The sequence below is a fragment of the Carassius gibelio genome, chromosome B7, assembly GCF_023724105.1.
Source record: "Carassius gibelio isolate Cgi1373 ecotype wild population from Czech Republic chromosome B7, carGib1.2-hapl.c, whole genome shotgun sequence".
In the NCBI taxonomy this organism is placed as follows: domain Eukaryota; kingdom Metazoa; phylum Chordata; class Actinopteri; order Cypriniformes; family Cyprinidae; genus Carassius; species Carassius gibelio.
The window spans coordinates 13550678-13562457 of NC_068402.1; the positions used below are offsets into that span (position 1 = coordinate 13550678).

General features: G+C 39.4%; 1 protein-coding gene across 9 annotated transcripts in view; it reads right to left on the reverse strand.

Moving 5' to 3' along the window:
- Window positions 1-11780, reverse strand: part of LOC127961323 (probable E3 ubiquitin-protein ligase HERC1) — a 45469-nt gene extending 33689 nt beyond the window's left edge. For 6 of the 9 annotated variants that reach the window (XM_052560395.1, XM_052560394.1, XM_052560397.1 and 3 more), the window contains exons 1-14: window positions 9587-9788; window positions 6673-7616; window positions 6497-6592; window positions 4765-4959; window positions 4353-4664; window positions 4146-4242; window positions 2983-3126; window positions 2624-2751; window positions 2333-2477; window positions 1461-1632; window positions 1138-1272; window positions 536-701; window positions 318-443; window positions 24-236 (exon numbers count right to left, since the gene is read on the reverse strand). In XM_052560395.1, the coding sequence (XP_052416355.1) occupies window positions 24-236; window positions 318-443; window positions 536-701; window positions 1138-1272; window positions 1461-1632; window positions 2333-2477; window positions 2624-2751; window positions 2983-3126; window positions 4146-4242; window positions 4353-4664; window positions 4765-4959; window positions 6497-6592; window positions 6673-7587 (2844 nt within the window). In that variant the 5' untranslated portion in view covers window positions 7588-7616; window positions 9587-9788. Of the gene's footprint in view, window positions 1-23; window positions 237-317; window positions 444-535; window positions 702-1137; window positions 1273-1460; window positions 1633-2332; window positions 2478-2623; window positions 2752-2982; window positions 3127-4145; window positions 4243-4352; window positions 4665-4764; window positions 4960-6496; window positions 6593-6672; window positions 7643-8237; window positions 9317-9586; window positions 9790-11605 lie in introns of those variants that run through there. The other 3 variants (XM_052560392.1, XM_052560390.1, XM_052560391.1) reach the window with 3 other exon arrangements.

Genomic DNA, 11780 nt, shown 5'->3' on the forward strand with positions numbered 1-11780 from the left:
AGATCTTTATCAGCAGAACTGACCGTATAAAAGCCCAGGTTCCTGAGTAGTGTTTTCATAAGGATCTCTGCCAAGTGTGTGTCAGGATGTGTATCAGAATGAGTGCCAGGCACATGCGTAGAGTCGGATGGTAGAGCGGGAGGCTCGGAGGCATCTGGAGGACAGCTGTACCCCAGCAGAGATGCCACATGGGTGTGATCCTGCAGACTAGTGAGGATTATGTCCAGCTGCATCCTCTGTGACAAAAAAAAAATGCACGTATGACTGACAGATTAACTTAAATTGTCTATTCTTTTCAAGCAGGCACAAATTCATACCTGTCCTTTGGAGAGGCTCTCCCAGCGGTCTGGTCCTTGAGGAAGGAGCGAGTGCAATAGCTCCATTCTCTCTCTCAGAGGAGGCAGCAGCATCGTCGCTCCCACGGACAGAGTCTCGATGACAGCCTACAAAATACAAACAGTGATCAGAGAAAAATACAGGCCACAGTAAACCATCACAGCAACAAATATGTGGAAAAACACAAGCAAACACAGACCTCCTGGATTTCATCTGGCACTGACGCATCCATCAGTCTGAAAAGCAGATTGCGAAGTGGCCGCGCTTGCCGTCCCAAGATACTGGTGGCCACACCACCTGCCAGCGCTAGAGCCAGGTGATTGGACAAGAGCCGCAGACATAGTTTCAAGAAGTTATGATGCTCCCTGTTGGCCCAAAAACAAGTTTACTCCCTCTGTGGTGCAAGAAAACACACACTCAATATTTAATAACCCCTTAGGATGGGTTAGAAAATCAATTGAAACTTGATCTCAAATAAACAACATTAGTAGCAGCTTTAATTCTCCAGTGATATTTAATGGACTAAAAAACAAGGCAGGCTTCACTCGTCTATAGACCTTAGTCAGGTTAGACAACATTTTACATTTTTACACAGATGAAAACGAGGCTATAAAGGAGATATTTACTGCAATTACAATGGCACAGATGTTTATAGAGTTTTGTCAACCTTTGTTTTGTTTTTTTAAAGATAGCCAAAAATACAATCCATTCAATGCACTATACTTCTATTTCTCACAGCCTCATTTTCATTAAATATGGTGCCCTCCTGACTAAAGTCAATGGTGGTGGCAGAACACATACTTGGAAGATGGGAAAGGCAGAGGTGGGATTTCGTTGTTGATACCGTCACAGTATCGTTCCAGAAATGAGCGCAGGTGAGAGAACGTGCTTTCTTCTAGGTCCACACAGTATGGCCTATGCCAGGCCACCACCTGCCTGTATACATTGACACAAGATTCATTACTTAGATATGGAAATATCATAGAAAAAGCAGAACAAGACAAAAGAAAAAAAAACTTCTTGCCATAGGAATCAACAAACTTAATGCAACAAATGCCTATTAAATATATTGTGCATTTATTTGCAAAGTAAAGATCATAAAAGGGTTCGACAGACTTGCTAACCTGTCTCTTGGGAGGGCAGTCCATGCCAGGCTGTGGGAGGTGCCGGCAGAGATCTGCTGAATGGCCACTCCATCTAAACCAATCACCTTCTTGGGTTTGGTGATTGGCCCAGTGGAATTCCCTTGACCGCACTGGCCCATGGAGTTATTGCCCCAGGCATACACCTCATTGTCTGTAACAAAAACATCCACACGGAAAAAAAGAAATGAAAGAGCAACTATTCATCATTACTGCATATCATTTTACAAGTCATATTTCAGTTTTATGCATTTTGAAAAGCAGATGTGTGAGACTAGCATGACCATTTTACAATGCATGTGAATAACACGTTCAGTTTAAGTACACAGCGTCAAATTGTCTGTGACCTCATGTGTGAGGGCCCCTTGCTTCACCTTATCTGAGTCTGACCCAGCACATACCCTTCTGCTACTAATCTGACGGCCTTCTCTCGCTCTCTCTCCTCTATCAAAAACTACAGCCCCATAAAAAAACAACTCACAAAAAAAAGCACCTAATCACCAGCCATTGGTAACAGAGTTTACAATATAATTCTATAATGCTTTATGCAATACACGGAAAGTTAAAATATTAAAGTGAGAATCACAAAACTAACCGCACTGCATAGACCTTAGCCAGGTTAGGTGCCATATTGAATATAACACAAATGACAATGAAGCTGTGAGGGAGGGACTTAGTCTTTACAATGGCATGCACTGTGCATAGATCATGTCATTTTCACAACTTTTAAAACAGTTTTATGAAAAGTTTGTTTATTGAAGGTTATTTATGAAAGCTATTTTGCCAGATGAACAATTGGTATGCTGTTAAATAATAACAATCACTCAATTCAGTGGTGTGCAGTGATCCCTTACCATGTGATAAAGCAAGGCAGTGGCTGTCTCCTATGGAGATGTCTACCACTCTGGTTGTGGCAAGTTCCTCAATCAGTTTTGGCCTAAGCGCAGTGGCCTCAGATGAACCACAGCCAAGACAAGCACCACAGCCCCAAGCATAAACCTGCACAACAAATACATAGATAACAGTGTGTTTATAATGAATATACACACTACACTGAGACATAAGAATCAACCTGAACTCATAACTGCCCTTTATTTTTGTAATCTATCATCAAAACGTATTAAACAGTGGCTTATGTCTCATACCTGACCAGTAGAGGTGAGGGCAAGAGATGACTGGCTGCCAGCACAAACTTTGCGTATGAACATTCCTTGGAGCGCCTCCACCACTTTGGGTTTATACACACGATTGGTATCACCATGACCCAGTTTCCCTGCAGATAAACAACAGTGAAGGTGTAATAGTCTTCCACTAATCTTTATCAACACATATAAACAGCAACTTCACAAACAATAATTACTAGATGCGTACAAAGTAGAGACTCAAGCACATCTTGATGCAGCTGATGGCAAAGTGTGTGGTGTCAGGCACGCACTATAAATACAGTAGGACCCTTTCAAATGTCTCTTCAGAAGAACAAGTGACGAAGGTTAACTCAACTCACCATTGTCTCCACCTCCAAAGGACCAGACCGTACGCCCATCTTTAGACAGCGCAATGGTGTGGGAGCTTCCACAGGACACCTCACCTACATTACTGATGTCTTTCACTAGCGTAGGGATGTTCCGACTGTTACTGTCGCCATGACCTACAAGTGTAGACAAACAAAATCAATGATACACAAATACAAATGTCAACACTAAAAGAAGCCAGATAAAATGTTATGTGCATTAGTTTACAAATATATGTATTTTTATCACAACAACTGAAAAGTTTTAGCATGTTAATGGATATGACGATAGCTATGTTTCCATCCAAAGATACAAATTTAACTTGGGCGCAAAACTGTAATATTGCATAAAACATCTGCGAATAAAGCACTGTTTCCATCAAAAGACTCAAAGAGAAGATAATTGTCAGTTCTTGACAAACTGGCACTAAATAACTCTAAGAAAACTAGGAGAAGCCAATAATGATTTTCCTATGTAATAAATTACTTGCACTACAGAGAGAGCAGACATAATACAATAAATGGGCTCATTGCTTTTAGAGGTGCATGCCTGCTGTTTGGGAACGCAGGCATGGAAGGCAGTAATTATACAGAAATACTTTGATGACAGCCTTTGTTCAGGCATTTCAGAATGACCTAAATAACATATAGATCCTGTGAAAAAGATCATTCCGCTGGTTAGTCAAGTTATCTAGGCATTTCCATCCACTTTAGTTCTACACTCAGTCTGTTGACTTACTGCTGTGAGCATATAAGATGTGCTGCTGCATAAATAGGCATACAAGATCCCTTAGCAGATCTAGACAGGTGGAGCTGGGGGAGGTGGAGATTTTTTTAGGAACTCTGATAGCACACTACAGAACCAGCTTACAGTGAAAAATGAACCAGACTATTTCAAGCAAGCTTATTGGCTGCCAGCTTGAGGTCAATCGATTTGTGTCATGTAATAAATGTTGTGATTGCTAAAGATGTATTTAGACATTGAAAAAAAATAATATTGTAATATTTTATTACCATTTAAAATAACGGTTTATTATATTCAAATATATTTTATTCCTGTGATGGCAAAGCTTGATTTTTAGCAGCCATTAATTTTTTTTTTAATTTTTTTTTTTATGAATGTGTGCAATAAATGTAATATATAGACAATTATATACCTAATCTACCAAAGTCACCCTCTCCCCATGTGTAAAGCTCTCCATCCTCACTGACTGCAGCGCTGTGTCTATACCCTGCTGAAACACAAACCACCACCTACAAGCAAACACACAAGCAGCAGAAGACATTAAACATTTAAAAACACAGGTACATTTTAAGAGCACAAAAAGATTAAGTGATGCATAACTACTGCATGAATGTAGTACCTTTCCTTGAAGAGGGCCCTGTATTAGTTTAGGGTATTTCTGGGTAGAGCTGTTGCCATGACCCAGTTTGCCATAATCTCCATCACCCCAGCTGAACACTTCTCCCTCGCTAGTGAAAGCTAATGTGTGGCCATCTGAGCCTTTGGATGATGAAACTTTCTTAATGGCACGGTGAGGTTCAAAGGTCAGCTTCTTAAGAGTGGACTGGTTGTTTGAGTCACCCAGTCCCAGGCGCCCATAGCTGCCCTTCCCACACGCTCGGACTGAACCATCAGAGGAGATGACAAATGTGCAGTACTGGCCAGCTTCAATCTGAAGACACGAGATGTGGTCAGCAAGCATTCACTGTGAGCATAAAGGAGGATACTAACACTGACACTGTATGAATAATTAATATGAAATTGCTTTCTACCGTTTGTGCATCACTGAAGCTGGGAGCAAGTTTGGGCTGGAGGATTTTCTCTTGAGTGCCCTCCACAAGCTGGTGGCTGCTGTTGCTGCCCCACACATAGACCTCACAGGTCTCAGAAACCATGGCTGCCTCACCCGCCTGGATACTGTCTGGACTCGCACAAGTTCTTGAGTAGTCTGAAGCCATGCGACAGACCTATCAGGATATCAATTTAAAATCAAGTCAAAGTGTCAAACACATGGCCTAATTCTAGCCCACAGGATGATTTAAAAAAATAAAATAAATAAAACAACGATTCTAATGCAAAAAAATGGTATGATACATATTCCTAATTTTCTATTTTAGATACAACAGGACTGATTTGTTGTGCAGCGTGTTATAGCATGCATCTTAAAGCAGCTTCTCTTCTCTTCTAATTTTGGCAGTTAAAACTGGATTTACTGGATAACAAGCATCGGAGGACGCTCGCAGCATTAATGAAAAACAAGAACAAGTACAAGGAAATTATACACTGCAAGCAAATCTCTTAACTGTTTCAAGTCTGTACTGATACACATTCATGCATTACTGAAAAAATAAATAAGAATGAGTTTGACTGAAAAGCAGGTCTATAATCAAAATGATGTTTGGTTGCAAATTGCCATTTACATATAAAGTGGTCCTACCAAGAGCAGTGACTGGTTTGAAAATTGTATTTATTAAACTGTATGTGCTTACTTTGGTTTTACCCCAATATTGGTTAGTTAAGCATCATCATTTTTATAAAATAATTTTTATAAAAATAATTGTCCTGCTTAAGGTGACATTTAGTCCAGTCTTAAAAAAAGAGTTCAGTTAGCATTGGGGGGGTATCATAATAAAAATCTGAAAGCTATACCATTTAAGAAAGGGAAAAGTTAGCTGCACAGCATGTCAACATTATCCCACAAACCCCCAACTACATGAAAATGTGGCTAAACTGATTTACATTTATTTTGATCCAGCGTTATATGTATTGTAATGGTAATACATTGAGAATTGGCAGAAGCTGCCTACCGTTAAAAAATAAGAGAATAAACTGAAAATAACAAAGACTCTTTTATGCTGACAAATTACATCTCCAAATATTACAACCATTTCATTTTTATGAGATAATGAATAAATGTATATTGTTAATACTATTTGAAATATGAACAGTTAAAGATAATCCATACCAAATAGAAAATCATCTTAAAATCTATCAAACATAAGGCTTATGCAGAATGTTTATTTGTGCAACTCTCAATCATCGCTCTGCATCATATATTTCAGATAAACCTGACCAACAGCACCAAACTGCATATTTATTGCTCAGTTTGGGCCTCTGAATAAAAGTCTGAGCTCCATATTCTCATATTCTCACACTATAAGAGACTCAAAAGCCACATTTAAATTAAATTAATGCATTTAGCAGACACTTTTATCAAAAGCAACATACAATACATTCATGCTAAAAAATTTTACCTAACATGTATTACCTGGGAATCGAACCCACAACCTTTTGCAATGCTAACACAATGCTCTACCACTGAGCCACAGGTCTCAATTTGTAATAAATATTTTTTTAACGATTATTTCTTTTAACAAATGTCTGGTTACATACAGTATCAAATCACCACACAGTTTTTCATTAGGCGATTCATGTGCAAAATGACATGGCCCTCTCTTATCCATACAACAAATTTTCATGAATATATTTATATTTGCATTTTACCTCCTCAAACAGGCAAAGTGCTGCCTCATACAGGGAACAGAGACCATCAGGTGTGCGTGTCGGCTCTCTCCACTGGCTACGATCAGCAGACGAACCCTACAACACCAGACATTCAGTCATTTGACAACATCCAGTGCTATGTAAAACAAAATATGAGTGTTGTAGTGAGCATGCACCAGTGAACGCCTCATTTGCATCAAAATGTTCATGAAGCAGTCGTATCCCATCAGCCCCTCCTGGCTCTGCTCCAGGCTGCTGACACCGGCCGATGCAGCAAGGGCCATCTCAACCCACTCCAGCAGGTAGCGCAGGGACCCTCGTTGCGCTGCCAATCCCAGCAGCAGCTCACACGCCAGCCTCCTCCCCACCACATCGGCCCCCGAGTTGCGCATGGTGACTCCTTTCAGGAACGTGGTGACCTGGGCCAGGCAGTCCAAACCCATCGGTGGAATCTTGCTTTCATTGGCCAAGGAGAGTGGCGGAAGGGAGCCCACCACTTCGATGGCTGTGGTGATGACATCGTTACAGAGGTTGACCCCTGGACCGGCCGGAGGAAGTGTCCAGCTCTGCCTGAGCAAAGCAAAAAGCAAACTAAGACCCGTTCGCACGCCCATCTCAATGAGGGCGTCTGTACTAGAGCGCGGCCGCTCGCTAACTGCTTGCAAGTCTGCAGAACCCAGAGTGTTTTCAGTTGAGTGCTGCTGCTGTTTGACCTTGCCCTTGTCATGGTATTTGTTGGAAAGTGCATAAAAAACCCGCTGCAGCACTAGCAGACGCTTGCGAAGGGCAGTGGCAAAGGGTGAATCAGAGCACACCGTCTTGGCCAGAGCAAGCTGACTAGCCAGCAGCGCATCAAGATAATGCTCCTGTTCATCACTGGACAGACACTCTCGCTCAAAGTCTGGCAGCTGAGGACCCTTCAGACATAGTACCTGCTGAGGGAGAAGAACCACCTCCTTATTGGCCAGCAGTTTGCCATAGAGAAGAGCGACGCCTTCACGGGTGGAGATTGACTCGCTGTCCTCAGCGATCCAGGAGCTGTTGAGGTGCTCCAACCATTTTAGTTTTACTGGTGGTATCATCGCAGCCATGGTGCCACCCTACAACCTCACCGTCACATCTGAGAGATGAAGAGGTACAGTGAATCTAGGGATGCAGCAATATTAATATTTAATAAAGATGGGTCAGTTATGTTTATAAATGGTCAATAGAAACATTCTATACTACATGTAGAGACAAAGGTAATCTAAAAAAGGGGAGAATGGGCACACACAAATAAATGGTTCTTTTTATATGGATCTATATTATTTTATGATATTACTGACAGGTAATTATAAGACTACTGTTCAAAGGTTTGGGGGCAGTATGTTCTTTTTAAGGAATCAACATTTTTATTCAGCGAGGATGCATTGGATTGATGAAAAAAAATAACAAAAGAGAACTGTACTAATATTTTATTCACAATATGACTTTTTATTGTTTTTTGATCAAATAAATGCAGCATAAGAGACATCCTCTAAAAAAAAAACTTTTGAATAGCAGGGTACAAAAAATATGGATTGATACAGATACATTTAATAAATAAAATCTCTATTATCAGTCGATAACCTATATGGCTCTGATAGGTCATGCATCCCAAAGGGAATCAATTTAAAAATTAACTGTCTCACACACATTAGCAGAGAACCTTTTTTCACTAAGCAACTAAGCATTCTGATGTAACTGCTATGATGACACTCACTTGACATCTTGCCAATCCACTTATCAATGCCTGGAATCCGTACAGCAAAATGACAACATGCATAAATGTAGGTCTTGAGTCATCCCATTGATTATTAACTTATTTATCTAGTCTAGTCAACTTTCATAAGCATGCCAGGATTAGACTTTTGCAGGTATGATTCTTAAACTATTGTTTATTGAATCGGATCATAAACCTGACCAAAAGAAATAGACATACAGTATTTTATCTAATGTAATGCATGGTTTACACCTGAATGCACCATTTCAGCTTTGAACACCTTAATCTTGTTCAAATCATTTCATAAGCCTATGATAACATGTAATAAATACTATAATACTTAAGAACATGTTGCTAGTGGCTAAAATATCACTTATATGAGAGAGACAACATATGGTCATAGACAGCATTTTGATTAATGTAAAGGAAACTGGCTGTACATTCCAATATGAACTACACATCAGCTTATCAGAATGAATAACAACAGACTATCAAATTCTTATAGCATGATATTATATTACACAATCCAACTTATAAAGTTCCAGGTTGTCAGCTAATACAGTTACAGCAGCAAATTAAGCTATTTAATCCATTGCTCTGCTCTAGACATTGTCATATCTTGCTAACAAGCACTTAAATTGTCTGAAAATTAAGGTGATTTTTCCACCATCTGTTTGCGTTGCAATGATTCACGGTGTTGGTTATTATGAGAATCTTGCGGTCTGCTTAATCATTCAGCTGGCTAACCCATGGCATCTCACTGCTCGCATAAACAGGTTCCCAAGAAACATCTGACTGCCCAAATCGTTATACGAGACCTGCAGCATGTGTGTTAAAGATATTTAAAAGAAATGTCTTACGGCGTTCACGTCTGCAAGGGAAGCGGAACTTACGTTAGCTTGTTAGCATTAGCTAACAGAACAGTATACACCAGCAAGCTAAACTAATGCACTAAACTGAAATTATTCACTAAATTTACGCCATATGTGTGCCTAGACTGAATTATCACATTAAAAGAGCCTCAAGTAAAATACTTAACCGTCTTGGGAGTGTATGACTATATAGCACGGGTAGCTTGTCGCATTAGCCCAGCTGTGAAGCAGATTGTCTATGGTTGCCAGGCTATGATCAACTCCCCTCTGCCACTTACTTTACATGAGTCAGCTAAGCTGCTGTTATTTCACATTAAAATCATGCACCCAAACATACATCTGCCCAATGTTGGAGGCATGCATTTGACAGAAAGGCTGTTACTATCACTGAAATGCAAGACAGTTCCCGTTTGAAATGGCTGGAACCTGTCGACTGCTGTGGTAATAAAGAACTGAAAAGGTGAGGCTGGAGCTTACCATAAACTGCCAAAGGCCTATTCAATGCATGAACGAAAGTGGCTTTCATGGTGATTAATGGTCCCTCGGCACCAGCATGTGACAGTGCATGACAGAAAAGGCTCGTAATCGCTGGGTTGAGGATCTGGTAAGGCTGAATAATTGAGAGTTGGGTGTGAGGAGAGCAGTGCTGCTCAATCCCTCACTACTCAGCTTCTTTTTAAATAAGCAGCAGGCTCATTGTTCAGTCCCTCCCTATCATTCACCACCCACTGTACAGAACAACAGCGCTCACAGCCCTGAGCGACTATGCATGCAGCCATACATTTACAGGATATTCTGTAATATGACTAGTCCGTTATTTGAAATGATCTGATGTAGATTCAACAGTATTCTCTTTTTCCCTCACACACAGAAACACAGCCAATATTCCCACTGTTATAATGTTTTTATTATTAAATAGGCCTACAATTGTATATTATTTATATACCATTATTGTATTTATTAGTATTTTGATTCATGTTTTTTAATATATTTTTCAGTTCATGTTTTGTAATTTGTATATATATATATATATATATATATATATATATATATATATATATATATATATACCCGCTTGATTTGAGAAAGGAGAAATTATTTAATGAATTAAAATTTTTTTTTGGGAGGTTGTGTACATACACTGCCAACACACATTTAAGCTCATACAACTTGTAAGGAAAACTTATTTCAAGTCAGATTTTGGACTGTAATCTTTAATGACAGATGATTATGATTAAGCCTCTAGAAGGCCTATAAAAAACAATTTCCTTTTCATCTATTTAACACTTCAATATAATCCTATACTGAATTTAATCTTAAAAATATATTTTAATAAGCAATTACATTTTTAGTGGGAAAAGTTGTCAACTACAGAGTAAATAAAACAAAAATAATGGTTTAAAGAAGGCCAACTTAATCTGTCCTGCACACATACAGATAAACATTCTCCAGAACCATCTCAGCACACACAGCAGCACACATTCATGCATGACGAGTCTAACAAAAGATGGGATAATGTGGTTGTGAGGCCAAAGAAAGCCATTAAAATAAAATGATTAAGCTTAATCGATAAAAATGAATTACTGTGAGGCTAAAATTGACAGAAGAGTCCATGATTAGCACTTGTGCACAGGCTGCTCAAGACCTGAAAACGGTTTCCTAAATTGCAGTAAAGTATTGGATCATCCCTGACCTGTCCAACCTTTATAATGGACAGTAACCAAACACCAGTGAGTCAGTTACCCAACAACAGTGTACTTATGGACTACATGCCTGTGGGTCCAAGAGCAAATAAGAGGTGAACGCTGCCCCCTGTAGGACTAAAAGAATATTGCAAAAACAAGTTTTCTTCTGGACTGATTTCTGGTATGCTATATTGCAGCGGAAAACAAGCCTTGTCACAGTAGAATGCCTTGTGAAGACTTTTGGAGACACTGTACTTTTTTCTGTTTTACTTGTAATGCATTTCCTTGGAGCGGAAAAATTACAAACTTGCCTCCTAGGGTTCTGCCTTTTCTGCTGAAACCACACACAAATCATCAGTAAGAGGGTTAACAGCTGCAGCACATGAATGAAAAGCTCTGTGTTGCTCAGGAGAGAAAAACAAGTCAAATCGGCATGACAGTGTCGCTAGGGGATCCTTATCCTGGTGGTTCGGGCTTTACAGATGAACTTGTACAACCTGGTTTTGTGTCCTTTTTCTATGACAATATGTGACAATGACAGATACACTGGGGAAAACCAACATAAAATGCTGCAAAAACACTTTCTGTCAAAAGACAGATCATAAGGAAACACTATGTGTAGCCAACAACATGCATGCATTCAAATTTATGAGAGTACAGAACTTAGACCTTAAAAGTTTGCTTTGAAAAAGCAATCTCTCTTAAGCATGAAAGAATGAATGCATTGTAACATGAATACACTAAATAACAATGCATATAAAATTATAAAAAAATAAATAGCATAATAATAAAGCTTAAATGTATTACTCACCAGTAATATGCAGCATCTAGCACATAGTTATGGATTAACCTCCTTTATGAGTTCACAGCTTCTCCAACAGTTCACTGAGAATCATCATCCCTTTCCAGCAGTTCCAATAGTGAAGTCAATTGTTTAAAAGAGTCTACACTTTGATAGGTCCATGAGTACATGCTGGAAGGGGCAT